Here is an 18222-nt window from a genome sequence, read left to right on the forward strand (position 1 = left end):
CACGTGTGTCTGGAGGTGGTTTCCCTTTTTCAGAAGCAGCAGAGCGACAAAGAAAGTGAGGCGCTGATGAACTTTCTTAACGAAAATCGCCACATTTCTAAAGGGAGTTTTGTATTGCGGACACAAGTTCTGAAAGAAAACGCTTGTTGATCTCAGTCTCGATTATCCAAGAGGTTTTTGGAAGTCTTTGGCTAATAGTAAATAATTAGTACATGCCAAGAGGACAGATGCCTGAATACATGTCGGGAAAATGTACTTAAAAATATGATTTGGACTTATGAGATGTTTCTAAGGCCCTCTGATTTTATAGTCAAGTGAAACATTGATGCCACCCTGTGCGCAAATTAAAACCTCTTCGGCTTACTTTAACAAATCTTTACATTCACTCACTTCATGAGTTTATTCGTTAAAGTAGGATATTATATAAATTTAGGAGCTTATTTCATAAAAAACGGAGACAGTTTCTGTCTAAACCACATCGAGATTTTCAAAGGAGAAAGTGCAGTTTTAACCCTCCTTTTATTAAAAATGGTTTCTTAAGTCGGCTCTCCCGATGTTAATCAAATGTTACACCATTAAAGTTTGAACAAAGTCAGCATTCAAACGCCTGCAGCTCAGTCCTCACCCTCTGAAACAGTGCGAACTTCTTCCACAACAGGGAAAGGAAACCTCAGATGCACCCTCGGCCCATACCGTCCCCGTTCATCAGTCTGATTCGCAGTAAATCATCGCTGCAGTGGCTCAATAGACGCCGTTTCGCTGCCATAGAGAAGCACTTAGGGCCTAATCATAAATTCCCTCCTTAATACCATGTCAGGACACGACAGGAGGACAAAGAGGTGGTGCTGGTGGATCACAGCTCACCTCTGCAACAGTAAAATATCGGTCTGCTTTGGACGACTCATGCAGCTCGATTTGTTGCTGGTTTTGGGGTGATTTAGGACGCACTGGCTTCATATGTGACCTCAAGAACATGTAAAGCAGCTGTAATTTAGCAGGCGGCCTCCAACTGTGTCACCTCAGACTTAGAGACTGTCAGCATGGAGTTAAAAGACTGATCACTGATGGTGTACTTGGAAATGTAACTTCCAAGTCTCTTTTTTTTGTTCCAGCTGGTGAATGTCCAAGACCAAAAAGAATACCACTAACTTTTTAAAATGAGTGTAAAGGGTTTTACTGACACTACATCAAGACAGAGAGATATGTGAAGTGTGAGAATAGGCTACAGCCAGCAGTGTAGCACATGAAATAATACAATCTGCTGGTAATGACAGAGCATGTCAGCCTCACAGGGGCAGGGACAAACAGCCCCTGCCTATTCTGCTGTAAACTACCTCAGAGTCAATGATGACAGTGCAGAGCCGGGCGAAAATGAGCCAACATTAGGCTTCTTTTCTCACCCTTTCTCACACACAGTTTTAGGGATCCAATTACGGTCAAGTGCTTTTCTTGCGTCTCCATGTGACCCAGCTAAGGCAGGGCACCCAGTAGGTGCTGCAACCGTTGCACCTGCACCTCCTGGTGAGGTTCCATTATGCTGGTAGGGGAGAGCAGCAGGGGAGACAGATGGGAGCAGGGTCAGGTTACCCCTGCTGCTGCCGCTAGCACTGCAGGGCCAGGGTCAGGAACAGCACCATCATGTCAGCACACACACAACTATGTGATGAGGGGGGGAAAAAAAAAACAGACAAAGATACACAGAATTTCAAATTGATTTAATGAAATGTCTCAATTTTCACATTTCTAATAAAGGTAGCAGGACTTCGGTCGTTAAAAACAGTTTGATATGTTGACAAGTAATGATGAAATCTTCAAGCTTTTTTTTTTTTCCTCTTTCTCTTATACAAAGATTATATTACAGGCATTAATATATTTATATTCAGAGGGCGACCAAGCCCTCAAATTTGACACAATGTACAAGGATTTTTCTAAAACGAGAAGAAAAGCAAAAAAACAAAACAAAAAAAAAAAAACGTACTAGGTCTAACACTAGCTCATTTTCTTCACGTATATAAGACACACAATCCTTATCTTGGTCCACACTAACATCTCCAGCAAACTAAGCCACCAAAGGGGGAGCACAGACCCCTTAAACAGACATCATCTATAACCTACAATCTTTAGATCAGCATCCTGGGTGGTTCCTTCAAGTGGCTTTGGGGAGGGGGGGAAATAAAAACCATAGATGTTGATCCGGGCCTATATAGCTATACATTCTTCAAAAGAAACGCACAAAAATGGACCCCACTGTTTGGATTCCCCATTTTCTGCTCCGGGGAATGAACAAACAAAAAGGGAGGAGGCGAGATGTGAGAATGACAGGACAGCATGGGGAGAAAGTAAGGCATAGTAGTAGTGCAACAGATGGGGATAGTGTTGCAGCTTGGGTGGAGCCCTCAGAGGGTGTGAGTGTATAATATGTGTGTACGTGTGTGTCGGGGTGGGGTGGGGGGACGATGACACCTGGCTACCATGACAACTAGAGCAGGGCAGGTTGGCCCGCCTGGCTGTTGCTAGGAGGACTGTTAGAGTTCAGCTCTGGCATGCCACCAAAACCCATCTCCTCGTGTGGCCTCAGCCAGGAGGCGACACGGAGAGCGGGATCATGGGAAAAAGGAGGTGCCACTCGATTCCATTCACAGATTCACAGACGGAGCAGCACACCACCTATAATAAAGACTAAACAGAGAAACCCTGCGATTCCAAAATCCATCTGTTGTTGTTGTTGTTTTTATTGTGGGAAGCACAGTGACAGTCCTTCAGAGGCGAGGGGAGGAAAACACTTTGTTCGAGACCACTAACGAGGAGATGTGATGCAGGGTTTCCATGGTTTGTCTCAAGACGATGAAAAAGAGAAACTAAAATCTGATTACTGGGAGTCGGGGTGGATGTGGGACAGCATCTCAGGGGACAGACAATACACAGGCACTGTGAGAAGCTCCCTCAGAAACTCACACATACAGACACACACACACACACACACACACACACACACACACATACATACAGACACACACACACATGCACGCACACATACATACAGACACACACACACGCAAGTGCATGGAGTTAAGATTCATAAGATTCACCTGAGGCTCTGGCGGTATTTTTCCTCTAAACAGCACATGAATACATAACACAACACGACAGCAAAATTATTCATCAAATAGTCCTTTCTATATACATCTAGCAAATAAAACTTAAAGCAATTTACATCCAAGAACAGAAGATACACATTCAATGCGAGTTAATCAATGACAGTGATTGCAAAGAAAACCAAACAAAAAATGTTGGTCAGGAACGTTGGAATGTCGATGTCTCAGCTCTGTGGGACAGGGGAAACTGATAGCAGAGGAAAGAGACAGGAGGAACTTATTCAATTACCGGACATGAGCCCATGTTAACAACGTCAGAAAACAATTACAAACGCAGTCTTTTCTCATTCCAGCAGAGTTGCATAAATCAAACTGTGACACAATCCATTGGAATTCATTTAAAAACGAAAATTAGAGTGATTAAAAAAAGAAACAGATTTATATTCAGCTCAAGTTAGAAACACGTCATTGATTGTCCAATAAAAAGCCTCTGACTTCACCTACTACAGGGAATCTGTGATGAGGTGCAGTGAGTCCAAATCACTGTTGGGAGGTGTCCCCCATGCATCAGTCTTTACTCCTTCTTACAACAGGGAGATGGTCCACCAACAGGGTCCAAACTGAAGTGGTATCTTTGACACAGGTGCAGCAGGAGGTAAAAAGGCAGACACATGTATAAATGGATACCAATCGCTTGTGCAGTTTTAGCATTTACAGCTGTGTCATTCAGTGCTTCGCCACATTAAGTGTTGAGATAGATGAGATGTAGAAACAGGGTAAAGCAGTCTCCCATTCCCTTACTATAGTAAGAACTTGTTTTCCTCTAGTGCATCAAGTCTGCATTAGAAAGTGAGAATAAAAATGACATTTTTTATAAGAGGCTGCTTTAAGACTTCTCAGTCAAGTCTTCCTATGTTACTGATTGTTAAGCTGAAAACACCAGGACGAACATAAATAGCTTAGTCACATATCCACCTCGATTAAGCAGTTAAACACCACGACGAATGGAAATGTATCAACGAAATCAACGATTGCCACTTAAATTAAAAATTGCAATATGCTCCAGTGACATGTTTGTAGACACAAAATAAAAAAACAAAGAAAAACAATACACGCCAAAAAACGATAAGGAAATTCTCTTGCAGTCACGGCTGGGTGTGTGAGGTTCTTCGAGAAAAGGTTAAAGGCGGCACTCGTGGGGGGACAGGAGTGGGACGGGGTTGAAGAGCTCAGTTGGAGGATTTGCTTATAGCGCTGGCTGATCGGCGGAGTTTTCCGGAAACTCTGTTCTTTGTGGCACGGGGCATTGTGGGAGAGACCTGGTCGACAGAGTCCGTCGTTGCTCCTGTGGTGTTGCCGGCATCGGTGCTCGCGCTGCCGGTGAAGGAGCCTAAGGGGGGAGAGATGGAGGCAGAGTTTGTACACAGACAGAGATGGCAGGGGCTCGTTGGGCTTTGTGTGATTACTGTTTATCCCAGCATGCTTTGTCATGCACGTGGCTGCTCCCACAACCAAGATTACCCAGTTCATTGGATTTTCACCAACATTCACAGAACTTTCAAAGCAAACTGTTTGAGTTTGTTCTTCCCTTTAACTCATTAGAATAAAGATTTAAAGGAGAGAGAATAAAATATTTCAGAAATCACATGCCTTTTTCACATGCTGAAGATAAGCAAAGCTTGTTAAAAGAGAAGCTGCCTTTCTTCCCAATACAGTTTTTCCAGATGCTTATAGGATATAAAAAAATGAGAGGTGAGCTTTGTAGCTAAAGGCAAAAATAAATAAATAAATAAAAATGTATTCAATTCGCAGTGTGAAAGCAGAATGCTTTGAATGAAAATAAAATTACACATTATGCTCTTGTTGTGAACATGCGGAGCCTTCCCATTGTCAAACATTGTCCTTTGTCCAAAAAACTTCACATCCATGATTACGGGATGGCAAATAGTAATAAGCTGGGAGGTGGACATCAAATGCTGCTGAGGACAATCGAGTATTGTGAACGGCGCCCTGACTTCCTCAGTGTGCCCCCTGACCAAACCCCCACCCAACCCTCCCCAACCGCCTCTGCCCCATGCCTCGAGTTTAAACAACTTTTCTGCTTTGTCAAGATGGCATCTGCTTGCCTATTTTCTTTCCTATCCTTTTATTTCCTGCCATTTTTTCAGAGGCATCTCAAGTTGCAGCGGCTAAAAGGAACGGCAGATGGCTGGAGTAACAGACACTCGGCAGCACAGTGGACACCAGCAGCATCCAGGGCCGCGGCTCACTGGGAGAGGAGGGCTGGGCTTTGGATGAAACATAGGGTGTGTGTGTGTGTGTGTGTGTATTGTGAAGGGCTGGGGGGGGGGCATGCATTCTCAAATCTGCATATGAATATAAAAAAGGGTGGGCTTTGCTCAAAATGTGGGCTGGCCTTGTGGACAGAACAAATCCAGCATTCCCGTATTCTTCTTCCAGTCATTCCTACAGTAAACACTTTCCTAACACTAAACTCCAGCTGCATGTACTGTAAAGTCATATGATGGACAGGAGGAAGGCAACCACCTATTAAAGCTAACATACACAGAGAATAGTGTTCACCACCTACTCAGCAGACTTCCCTTTTCGTTTAGCAGCCATTAAAACACGCTGCACTAAGCAGTCGTCACTCCCAGTGTGACGCTTAATGACTGACTCTAAATTATGTTCTTCACTGTATGGTCTTATGTAAGAATTTATTTGTATAGTGCCTTGCTGAGTGCAAAAATAATCCAGAAAAGCTAATGTGTCATTATTATCGTCATTATACCCCAGCATTTCTGCTCCTTACTCAGCCCGAGCCTCCTTATGGCGAGGTTAATTTCAGATGGAAAAGAAGAAGGGACAGAGCGAGAGAGAAAGAAAACAAAAAAAGTCTTTAAATGGCCCTGCTATCCCATTGGTCCCCTCTGCAGCAGTTTAAACAAGGCTTTAGATGACAAAGACGTCTTCCAGTGCGGCAGGTGTTAGTCTCAGACTCTGCCCCAGGCAAACAGGCACACTCCAACAGGAGGAAATGAGGGGGGTGGAGGGATTGGGGGGGGGGGAAGAAAAGAGAAAAGTGTTTGCTGGGGGAAGAGATAAAGGCGCGCCACATGCAGAAGCGAGGGCCAGAAGTGTAGCCGTATTGTTCATGCTGGTACTTAGTCAGGTGCTAATTGTCCCCACCGTGCATCACTTTCAATTACCAGACTGTCCTAAACAGTAGGACACCCCCCAAATAAACAGCCTGGTTTCTCTGTCCCGCTCCCTTTTGTCAGAGCGCTCGGTAAATAAAGCGTGGTTAGTAGTGGATGGAAAAGGGAGGGGGGTAAACAGCCAGGACGAGCGAAGAGTAGGTAGTCCGCTGGACGCAAACAAAGCTTCCGGTCCGACTCGGGGCTTACCTTCACCCTTTACAGTATTTGGACCTTTAAGATATTTTTTAATCTAAAAAGGAAAAACAGAATAGAGCATCATGTGAGAGAGCAGTGGACAAACACCATACCACACTGCAGCAGGACACAACACAATGCTGCCGAAAAGTTCTGACAGCTTGTGTGGAGTCGAGGTTAGTCATCACTGGAGGGTTTAAACGTCAGACATGTTGAACTGATTTGGTTGAGAAGGAAAATCAACAAGTGCCATTTTTCTGAAGAAACCTACAGGCCGTGATGTCTGATGGTACCTGACAAAACTGTCCAATTCACGGATATCAAAAGTAACATTTTTGAAATCCAAAGCATGAATTGTGGGCAGTTTACATGGCAACAGCAGGCTGAGGAACATTTTCCAGCAGTGTTACTACGAGAGAGGGTTAAAGGGGGAGAAAAGTAAAAGATGCGGGGGCACCTCAGAGGTTCACGGGAGCTTTTAAGTGGTTTTATCCACTAGAGAGTACTGCCTTCTCGTGTGGTTACTCATTTTGAAAAAAAGTTTAGAGGATGAACAGAAAACAACAAAGCAATCACAACTGAGCAAGCAATGCAGGTGTAACACAGCACTGTGGATGGACTCGTGTGACAGATGGACGAACTCATGCAGAAGCGACGACTGACTGGACTGAGGGTGAGGTTGCAATCAGAAACACGGAGGACAAGGCTGTGGAGCCAAAAAGGTTAAGAGATGGGTGATAGGCAGGGGTGGGCCGAGGGTTAAATGTCTTACAGCAATACTAGTGAGTCACTGCAGGAGCGCTTCATTTAGCCATCAGCACACAGAATCTGCACTTGAATTCGAGACCTGCTTTGGGGCTAAATCAAGCGCAGCCCCCAGTTAATTTGATGATGCTGTTCACAGGGACCTAAATGAAAGAATGGATGGATGTTGGTGGGCTGGGGCTGGGCGTCATGCCTAGTGTGGAGGAAGCAGGCAGAGTCTTACAGTCATGTTTGGCCCAGGGGTACTCCATGTCCCAAACCATCCCCGGCCAACGCCTGCACGCTGTCATGGAGCATGGATGACATGTTAGTGGCAGCAATGGGAGCCAGAGCAGGATGAAGCGGACAGACATATGGATTGACAAACTCTCATACAATCGCACATACACTCGCACACACAAAGGCATGGGATGGAGGGGAGCAACACATTTCAGAAGGGTGAGAATGAGGAGCAGTGTCAGCCAGCCATCACTGCTACTTTGAAGCTATATGCTCGATGGGACGAAGACGATCAGGCATGACAGACTATAGCATTGTGGAAGTGGTTACATATTTGGCCTAAAGCATTCGATACAACTGAGGTTTTGAAATAAAAAAGTCAAAACTGTGTTTGAGCTACAGAGCAGCCTTCAATTTACAAATAAGAATACATGAAGACACAAATTAAGAACTGTGGCAGGCTTTGAGTAGTTTCCACAGTTAATCAACTAAGTGATGATATAAAATGAATATGAAACATTTCTGACCATCCAGTAATCGTTTACTAATAACTGTGAAAATGTACTGGCTGTAGTTTATCAAATGGGAATTGTATATGTAAACAGAAAACCTTCGACTGTTTGAATAAATCATTTTGGGATAATTTGGAAAATAATGTTGGCCATAATTTTTTTTAAAAACAATTTTAAGACTGACAGAAGAGATTTCCACACACTTACATCTTCTGAGGGACACTGATGCTTCCAGTACCTCAGTAAAAAAATTAGCCAGGTGGAGCAGAGGGTAACTTGCATTATCAAAGAAAATTCGACTGGTATTAAAAATACAGTAGAGCTGCAACAATTCATCAATTAGATGTCAACTATTCAATTTATTGTCAGCCATAAAAGCCATTTTTCACCATTTTCTGACATTTTATATAGAGCTAATTGATTAATCAAGAAAATAATACACAGATTAATCAACAATGAAAAATAGGGCCGCGCGACATCAAAAAACAAAGCATATTGCGATTATTTGTGCAGATATGATTGCAATATGATTTCATAATTAGTGGGAAGGATCATTATTACATAACAATCTTTGTATTCACTAAAAAGACAATTGATGATGTGACATTTTTTGGGATCTGTATAAAACAAACAAGCAAGGGCATCACTACAGTACTTTGTTATAATGCTGCATCATCACAGATTCGCCTTCTTTTAAAACATTGCAGCTTCTTGAGATTTGGATATTGCATGATTATATTCCAATTACTTGTGCAGCCTTAATGAAAATAATCGTTAGTTGTAACCCAGAATACTGCTCTGTGGGATTTAACCAATATACCTGGCAGCATCCCCTTCTTCAGGCAATTTCTGAACAAAAGCGATTTTTTAAATTAATCCATAGCACTGTTATAATGGTTAGCCTACAAGAAAGTCACTGTGTAACAGTCTTGTATAGAGTGAGTGAGTCCTGGACCAAATATGGATGGATGGACGGACGGACGGACACACACATATACACACACACACACACACACACACACACACACACACACACACACACACACACACACACCCTTATATTAATCTATTTACATGCAGAGATTCCGGCGAATTATGAATTGCCGTTCAGAACAGGTTTCCGCAGCAGTGAGGGCGACACAACAGCCTTCATTATGTTATGGCCTCTCACATTAGCAACAGCATACGCCCCATGCTGTGAATTCTCAAGCCTGGCTAGCCTCTCTAACCTCTGTCCAGCCACAAATTAACAAATGGTTGAAATGTATCAGATTTTCAGTATCAGATTTTCTTCCTCTTTCTTTTGCTCTCCCAAACACCCCCTCCTCTGTATTTTCCCCCCTCAATCCTTCCCTTTAAGTTGGTTTGGTGCTGGGGATGAGAGTAGGTGAGCAGAGGTCAGTCTGGGGAGATTTTACACCTCCAGAGGAGAGATGGGCAAACAGTATGGTAATGTGGCTGACCGATTCTTGTCTGCCTTAATATCACACCTGCTGTCTCAGAAGCTGAAGTCCTACACACACACACACACACACACACACACACAGCCTAAAAATTTCAGACATTTAATTCTCACATGCCAACGTACCGGATAAAAATATTACATACACTTTAAAACGTATGAGTGCTGACAGATTTGAAAATGACAAGATGGTATTGCCAGGTGCTTTCCTTGTCAAAACAGAACGTGTGTCGAGATCCAATAGAGTGGAAAAGTGCAATCCTGTATTGATTTCGGGGCTGTTGCAGATCGATCGGAGCTGCTACAAGTAGGAAGAACAAGATAAGACACGTTTTCCATTCTATTCATCACAGGCTGATAAGAGTGCTGTGCTGACATCCGTGAGCTGCTGTTTGGCGGTCGGATCTCTTAAGTGTTGGTGAATGAGCTCATGAAGACGCATGCATGCACGCACACACACACACACACACACACACACACACACACTCACGCATGCACTCTGCAACCGCCATTTAACAAGGCTGCTTATATTCATAGGAAAGTAATTGCACGGAAAGATGCAGTTTGAAACAAGAATAGATGAACAAAGTAGCGTGAGTGAGGCTTGAGGAAGTGGAGAAAGCAGAGTGTTTGAAGTCGGTCGGATGGCGTGAAGAGCCAGGCCCGTCGTTTGATATTCATCAGCGAGCGTAGGCGTAGAAGGAGAGTGCAGAGGATAAGGGAGGAGGAGATGGGGGCAAACAGGTGCGGAAGAGAAAGGAAACGGGGTCAAGAAGAAGAGACAATGAAGAAAAGGAAATGCAAAAATGTGATGAAGCAACAGTGTGATGGAGAGACAGAAAAATGGGGGCAAAAGAGATGCAGTGGAAAGAACATGAAGGAGGACAGAGGGGTAGTGTGGTTCATTTCTCACCTGTCCCACTCATTGGATAGCCAGGAGAGGGGGAGAAGACCTGCGAGGCAAAGTCCTCAAAGGTCATGACCTCTTTGTGGTTCTGAACAATGGCCTCCAGGTAGAGTGCCCGCTCCTCATAGCTGTTAGCTCTCGTTAAGGAACAAATCATAAAGACATGATGGAGAAAAAAAAACAAGGCAGCATGATATAGTTAAACTTAAAATAATCACATGTCAAAATCAAAACATTTATCTGTCCATAGCACAATTTATCAGTCAGGAACAAGTCATTGAAACAGTCATGAATCCCATTTTTTCACTGCCGCACTGCATATACGTGTAGTGTCAGAGTGAGCTGGGAGAGCTCCATAGGGCAGGGTAGCTCCACCATCAGCAACCCAGCCAAAGGCAGAGATGGAACAATCAGCCTTGCCACACATCCCTGAATGAGAAAGCAGTCTCCAAAATAATCATAAAAAAAAAAGAAAGAATACATCACTAGTGGCGTGATGCTCCAAACCTCTCCTCTACTCCCTCTCTTCTCTCTAATAGAACCCCTGCTGCAGGCACCATGTCTAGGACCACCCTCCCCGACGTGCTGCCTGCCACTTCTCCGTGCCATCAGGGGGAAAATTGGAGCCATTTGAAATTCAGAGTGACAAGCAGTGACTGGAGCCTGGGCAGCCAGCATGCAGGATGGATGGCCGGATTCGAAATGGGAAAAGCTCAGATTAATAAATAAATAAATAGGCTGGCAAAATGGCTGCCGGGTGAGGGTGGAAAACATTCTGATGGCCATTATCATATCATTATCATAGATATATTGTGCTGTCTCTGTTGTGGAATGGAAGCAAGTGCTGGATGAAATATGCAGCGGGCAACTATCGGAGTAAAAAGTTATATCTGATGGCGTAATGATAGTACGCACTTTTCAGATTTAACTGTGTGTGCATGTTTGACAATGAGTCTGATTATTCTCACGGCTGTCTGTTGTGGCCAATTTCCTTGATAGACGACACCTAACAAATTGCTCGACAAACACATGCATTCTCACTCTCACCAACTCCACTCAGAGAGCCCCCTCCCCCTCATCTCATCACGACTGCCAGCGTGGAGTGGCATTGGGCTGACGCCAAGGCTGAACCAGGCTGAGCTGAGATAGGCTGGACTGGGCCGAGAGTCTCTGGTCTGGGTTAGATAGATAGGACGAGACAGTGACTGGGCAGGACGCCCGCTGTGGGCACATGCCGCCACAGCAGGGGCCAAGGCAGCCATGACCAATGGCTTTGAGAGAAGCGTGGCAAAGCGGGGGTGACGGGCACCTGAGCCGGGAGGCACCAGAGGGTTCCACGGCCAAGCTGCTCATAGGGACAGACAGAGATGGACAAAGGGCAGACAAAGGATAGGGTAACAGAGGACAGTAGGAGCAGGATGGGTTTTTGTATACCCCTTGACATGTTAGAGGTGTTTGGTTCCTCACACCCCATGGAGCAAATTATCTATAATAAGTTGTAAGTGTTTTAAGTGTAATATGTCTTTTAAACAGCAAAAAAACCAGCATTATTTTGACATGGAAAGAAAGTTAGAGAGAAATACTAGTAATTGTAGGTTAAAAGAAATTGAAATATCTGGGAAAATAGGTAAGTCTTTCTGGCATTTTGTGGGAAAATTACATTTCTGGGTAAACACATAAGATCGGACACTTGTCAGGACACAACACCAAGAAATTAATTATAGTAAAAACTAGCTCAAGTCGAAAAATTGAAATGGAAAGTAGGCTATAAGACCTGTCAACTAATGTACTGTATCTCCATTCTCTACAGGGCCAATGTCTCCATTTAAGACGTGCAGAGCAGCATGTAAAAGCACTTCCCTGAGCTCTATATCTGTCCTCCAGTCATAGCCAGACAGGCAACGTCACTGTTTTCTGTCACTTGCTGGAAACAGTATTGGACAAAGAGTGGGCATCCCAGTCTCTGCTGCCATGGTAACTTGGGTCACAGCTCTGTGTGGTGGGTCATATCCAGGCTTTTATGGATGACAGACAGAGAGGAAGGATGTTTGTAAAAGAACAAAATGTGCCCAGATAGGTAAGACAAAATATAGTAGAAGAAAGGACTTAATGAAAAGAAATGAGAGAAGTTAGAAGGAAGCTGACAAACAGAAGACAAGGAAGGACGAGGGGAGAGAAAGAGAAGCTCGGCACAGCATGGGTCAACAGAGCCATATGGCTGTCCATTATCAGAGATGCAGATGACTGGAGGCCTGTTATTGAGATTCCTAAAGCAAATATTGACTCCAGCTGGAGCAGACGGTCTCTCTGACTCTGACACACGCCTCTCCTCCACTACTTCCTTCCGTTGCTCTCTATCCAAGTTAGACAAATGGATTATAGTGGGTGAGAAAAAAGCCTTCAAAGGCTAAAATGAAGGGAGATAGCGTAGAACTATCAAGAGACAAGAGAAATATACGACAGGCTGCCCGGAGAGAAAGAAAGGGGGCGAGGGAGGGAGACTAATAAAAGGTATTTTGGAGATGAGTGAAAGCGAGCGCCATAATCAGCTCACTTAAGTAAATGTACGACGCTATCTGTGGGTAAAAAAATTGCTGCACAGAATTCATACCTGATGCACAGTGAGAGGTAATCTTGCCTTCTTTCCATCTCTCGCTCTCCCTCATCTTTCTGCTTGGCTCTAATTACTAAGCCATGGGCACAGCTTGTTCCCCCTGCATATGCACAGATGCTGCTGCCTCCATGCAGTAACTTAATCAAGGGACACGTCCAGAACAGTGACGCAGAGGCTATGCCCATGTCATGCACACCAAACCCACTGACACTGACCTACTTTTGTAGAAAAAATAAGCTGCATCTACTGCTGTTGCGTGCTGGCCGAAGCTTCATGTTTGTGACAAAACTTCTCTGAAAAGGCTGAATCCCAAAATATAAAATGTAATGAACATGTTATGCGCAATAAAAGCTTTTCTGATGAGCTGCATTACTTATCACATAATGCTCCACTACATTTAATGCTGTACAATGCAATGTATAAAAATGAAAATGCAGACAGGTTTACATTTCCACAGATGGACTGCAACTTAAGTCACCCGTGACATAACTGTCATTTAAAGCAGAACTGGGCGGACAAGCAAGACAGGCCGGTGTGTAGGAGGGGAGTGTGTTGCACCACTTTGGGAATTTCCAAGGAACCCCTACGTTCCAAGTGGCTGCATTCCTATTAGGGACAAGAGAGGGAAACCAATGTAACGTCTATGGAGCGTGGCAACTATTGGGACAGTAATGAGAAAAATGTAATGTAAAACAACAAGGTAGAGGACTGATATCTAGAGACATGAAGGTTGTAGTTAAGGAGGTATGATAGTGGGAAAGAGAAAAACCCAAATCCATTCTACTGACGACAACATTTGACACATTTGGGATAATGTGTCCCCTGCTTGCCCTCTCCTTCCTTTGCCACTAGTGAAGACAAAGGAAGTGACTTGTGTTTGGCATGTGGTGGCTGAATGTAGGTGTGTATCCGAAAAAAATACACAGGTCGATTATGCACACACATGCCAAAAACATAAATTCTGTATGTGGCTGAACAAACACCACCAGAGCCAGAATCCAGCAAAAAAAGGTGTGAAAGCATATGTGCATGTGTATATGCTTCAGCCTACGTGTACATGCATATGTATCTGTGGGTGTGTGCACATATGTATACATATGCATGCCTGCTGTCCAGATGGTTGGGACGGGGGCTCTGGGGGAATGGTGGGGGTCAAGCATCTTTGTGGATCAAAGCCAAGGTCAGGGCAGCTGCAGTGGCCCATGTTCAAGGTGAATGGAGGCCTCAGATGGCTCTTCATTAGCAGGCTGTTCCGTCCCTGCTGGACCCCGTTGGCCAACAGTCACTAACTCTCCTCATCATCATCTCCCTCCCTTCTTACTCTCTCAGTTCACAGGGACCTGTCCTGAAAATGCCTGTCCACTGGGATCCATTTTGTGCAGTGTGTGGCCCCGCCCAGGGCACACAGACACGTTCACATGCTCGAAACATAGGCGTTTGTGCATTAAGTAGGCACAACACACACACTCACACTAACACCCTCCACCCACCCACACACACTATTCCCCTAAAAGTGCCTATGTTGACCTCTGAACTGGTGTCTCTCTGGAGAGAAGCATCCTGACCATCCAGCCTCCGTCTTTGTGTTCCTCAGTCCTCCTGCTGACAAAAAGCCTCAAGCCACCACTTGCCTCTGACACAGACACTCAACATCTTTTGAACACACACATGCATAAACATCCCCTTTATACATCATGGCTCCTTTACTTGAAGATACTCTGAATGTAAACAGTTTATACTCAGTGTTTTCTCAGCATTTCTCACCACCAAACAAACACGTGAATGTATTTACCTCGCATAAAAGACTGGATTTTAAATGTGGTTCCTTTTAATAACTGCCACCATCTGTCCACCTATGTCCAGTTAAAATAGTTGCCACATACCTGTCAATTCAGGTACCCACAAATTCTAAGAGCTTCAGGCAGATCGAAGACACAGAACTGCGTTAAGACAGAGATTGTGGAAAATGTATTGTCAAAATCGTTTCAAAACTGAAGGTTCCCAGGAGACAAGAGAGCTCCATCACTCTGAAATGCAGTCTAGAATTTACCATGTGGCAAAACCCAATGAATCTCATAAGGGTTTTAGTCAGGAGACGACAATGAAACCAATGTGAAGGAAGTTCAGGGATACTGAGAGCATGATAAAAAAAAAAATGCTTGGCCTAAATGCCAAGTGAACACCAGTGCCATATCTGGTGAAGACAAGATAACGCTCAACGCCTCAGGAATACCATCCCAACAGTGAACTGTATTAGTGAAGCATCATGCTATAGGCATAGTTATCAGGGGCTAGGACACTGGTCAAGACTAGAGTGGGTTCAGGTGTCAGTGGGAGGCCCTACTGAAATTCTCAAATAGAACCCTGTTTTGCGCTTTACTTGTAAAAAAACAAACAAACAAAAAAAAACACTGTGAAAGGAGGTTTTTTTTTGTTAGTAGTCTAACGTTCTGCATTATTAAGAGACGTAGAGATAAAGACTGTCACTCACACAGTAATCTGTTGATAAGACGGGGCCAGGGGTGAAGGTCCAGATTAAGCAAAGAAGCATTAGTAGGGGTCTTAAGACGCCCCACACTGATTTCACTACTTAAGCTACTACTATCCACTTCTAAGTCACAGAAGTCAGAGGACGGGTGCAGTGTTCCTGCCCCCTCCGCTTGTCCCAAAGATGCCCCTATTTATTTTTAGTGCAGTGCCTTTATGCTAAATTTTCATAGTCAAATATGTAGGGCAATGTCACAACTGGCCATAAGGGGCTTTGTAATTTGTACAGCAAATGATGCCCTCTGTCCTTAGACTCTTGATTCAGGAAAAACTCCCTGGAATTAAAAACAGATGGAGGAAACATCGGGAAGATCGACAGAGGAGGGATACCATTTCCATGACAAAAAGACATGCAAGAGATGTTGTGTGTAAAGACAAACATTGTAGAAGTAGCATACAATCAGGATGACAAAATCTTAAGAGAGACAGTAATATGTGTGGCAATGTCCTGCTTTTGCTTGATTGTCAAAGCACTTTGTACACTGTTTTAAAGGTGCTATATGAATAAATGTTTATTTAAAAGTTTATTATAAAAATATATGAAGAATGTGGTTGTTAAGAAACTTCAGGTGCCACCAAATAGATAACAACTCAGCCACATGACCTCTTCTCTACCATGGAGACCTGGAAAGAGGACAGACTACATTGACTCTTAAGAGGCTCAAACACGCCATTAATACAGGTAGGAGAAAGGAACACATAAAGGGAGAAAAGTGGAGCGAGGAGACACAAGAAGAGAGGTTTAAACTGGGTGAAGATCCAGATCCAAAACACATGTATTGAGGCACTGACAACCCGGAGAGAGAGAGTGGTGTATTCTGAGTAGGTGATTTCTTCAATGTGCTGATCACATAAGTGGGTAGGATCAGGGGATCAGAATAGCAGGGAATCCTCTGACTTAGTATAATTTGGCCAAGAGGTGAAATATAATGAGAGAAGAGCAGAGGGCAAAGAATGGACACCTGAGGAACTCCATATTTCGCATCAGAAATTATTTGATGTAGCATTACTTTAGGAAATACACTGTTTTCTCTCAGATACCCAAGACTAACCGTCCGAGAGACACCAATTGTGTGGGTGAGAGAAACATCCTGCTTTAGCAGAAGGAGCATGTTTGTAATTCAATACACATTCACACAGAGGTACATTTTTTCCCCCAGTTTTGATTGACACCATCTGCGTTCCAATCTCCTACAGGCCTGCTAAAGAGCATGCGTTTCTTCAGTAAACCGGGGGGTAGACCTCTTTGCATGTGTAGTTTTGGTAGAAAGAGGTGCAACTGCATCAAGGAGACTAGAAGGGGCTGTGTTTAAGACACTTGTACAATTTCAACAGAGGCCTGTTGCTGCAGTCAAGTGAGCCAGGACGAGCCATCAATTCTGAACCTATGATATTACATGACAAGCAAGATAACAGTAAACATCTAAGAAGCCTATTTCTGAGAGTTGTGTCGTGTAGGCTATTACCTTGAGACAGTCTGTCTGTGAGGTAGATTTGAAGACACACTTGTAGTAATTTAAAACAAACAAACATCTTAATCAAATGAGACACAATCATTATGTACTGCTCTCAGAGCAGACACATGGCAGACCATGACAACTAATGATTCTGGGAGTTTCACTTCACAAGTACCCCAAAAACCTGCCCTAATGGCTGCTTAAAAAAAAACTTTGCCGTGCATTGGGAGGAACCACTCCTATGCTCCTCAGGCCTCCACAGCAGCAGCCAAGGTTAATCCTGTTTGTAGAAGCGCTGGTGGTAAAAGGGGCTCTTGTAGTGAAGAGGGACAGTTTAGAGATGAGGTGGAGGGTGCCTCTAGGTGCTTGACCCCCCTTACTCTCTTAGCCCCACATCTGCCCATTAACCTTGGCCAATCAGCTTGACCTTGGTGAGGAGAGGAGCTCAGGAGTAGCACACAGTGCCATTGACTCCCAGCAGTCACATAATTGGCCTGTTAAGAGGAAGGGATGGGGAGGGGGGGCTTGGTTGGGCAGGGTAGCCATAGTAAGCATGGTAAAAACACAGATGTGGTCATTATTTTTCTGTTGAAAGGCATAGTGCCTCTCGTCCTCGTAGAATATGCACTGTATTACAGAAATATTGTCCACCCATGGGGGTTCTGTTCCCCGCTTCTGTGGTGAATAGAAGAAAAAGTGTCAGATTTGAACAATTACTGGTGGCAAAGGTGTGGCTGGAGACATCTTCAAATGACTTGCATACAGGCTGCTGTTCCCAGTCTTTACACTGGCTACCGTAGGAAGTTATGTAAGCAGACTGGTGTAGCATAAACATGTCTATATCAACATCACAGTGGCAACTCCAGGAGGCATCGGTATGGAGAAAGTGATTGGACTGCATATGGATGAACTGTCACTCGTTATGGAAAAAGAGATAAGAGACAGAAACATGGCAGAGAGGCTGGGAAATGTACAGAGAGGATGCACAGGGAAAAGGATTGGTGGAGACAGAAAAACACGGGATGGAACTATGGAGAAAGAAGGCGGAGATGGAGAAGAGGGCGGATGGAAGATGGAAAAGAGGAGGGGAAGAAAGAGGGATAAAACCGAGCAGGTGTTGATTGGAGAGAGGCCAGGCGGTGAGTGCCAGCGGTACCTGTTGTCACAGCGAGGGCTGAGGTGTGAAGCTCGTCTCAGCAGAGGCCCTTAGAGGTGTGAGGTGATTATGGGAAAAACGCGGAGGAAGACA

The 18222-nt window shown here is 44.2% G+C and overlaps 1 protein-coding gene across 7 annotated transcripts in view; it reads right to left on the bottom strand.

Moving 5' to 3' along the window:
- Window positions 1-1696: 1696 nt before the first annotated feature.
- The window catches only part of ralgapa2 (Ral GTPase activating protein catalytic subunit alpha 2), a 93115-nt gene continuing 76589 nt past the window's right edge, over window positions 1697-18222 (bottom strand). For 3 of the 7 annotated variants that reach the window (XM_084382211.1, XM_084382213.1, XM_084382209.1), the window contains 3 exons: window positions 10362-10483; window positions 7479-7538; window positions 1697-4485 (listed from right to left, as the gene is read on the bottom strand). In XM_084382211.1, coding sequence (XP_084238337.1) covers window positions 4325-4485; window positions 7479-7538; window positions 10362-10483 — 343 coding nt within the window. In that variant the 3' untranslated portion in view covers window positions 1697-4324. Of the gene's footprint in view, window positions 4486-6502; window positions 6546-7478; window positions 7539-10361; window positions 10484-18222 lie in introns of all 7 variants that reach the window. The other 4 variants (XM_084382214.1, XM_084382210.1, XM_084382212.1 and 1 more) reach the window with 3 other exon arrangements.

This window comes from Pagrus pagrus (assembly GCF_965226575.1).
Source record: "Pagrus pagrus genome assembly, chromosome: 18".
NCBI lineage: Eukaryota > Metazoa > Chordata > Actinopteri > Spariformes > Sparidae > Pagrus > Pagrus pagrus.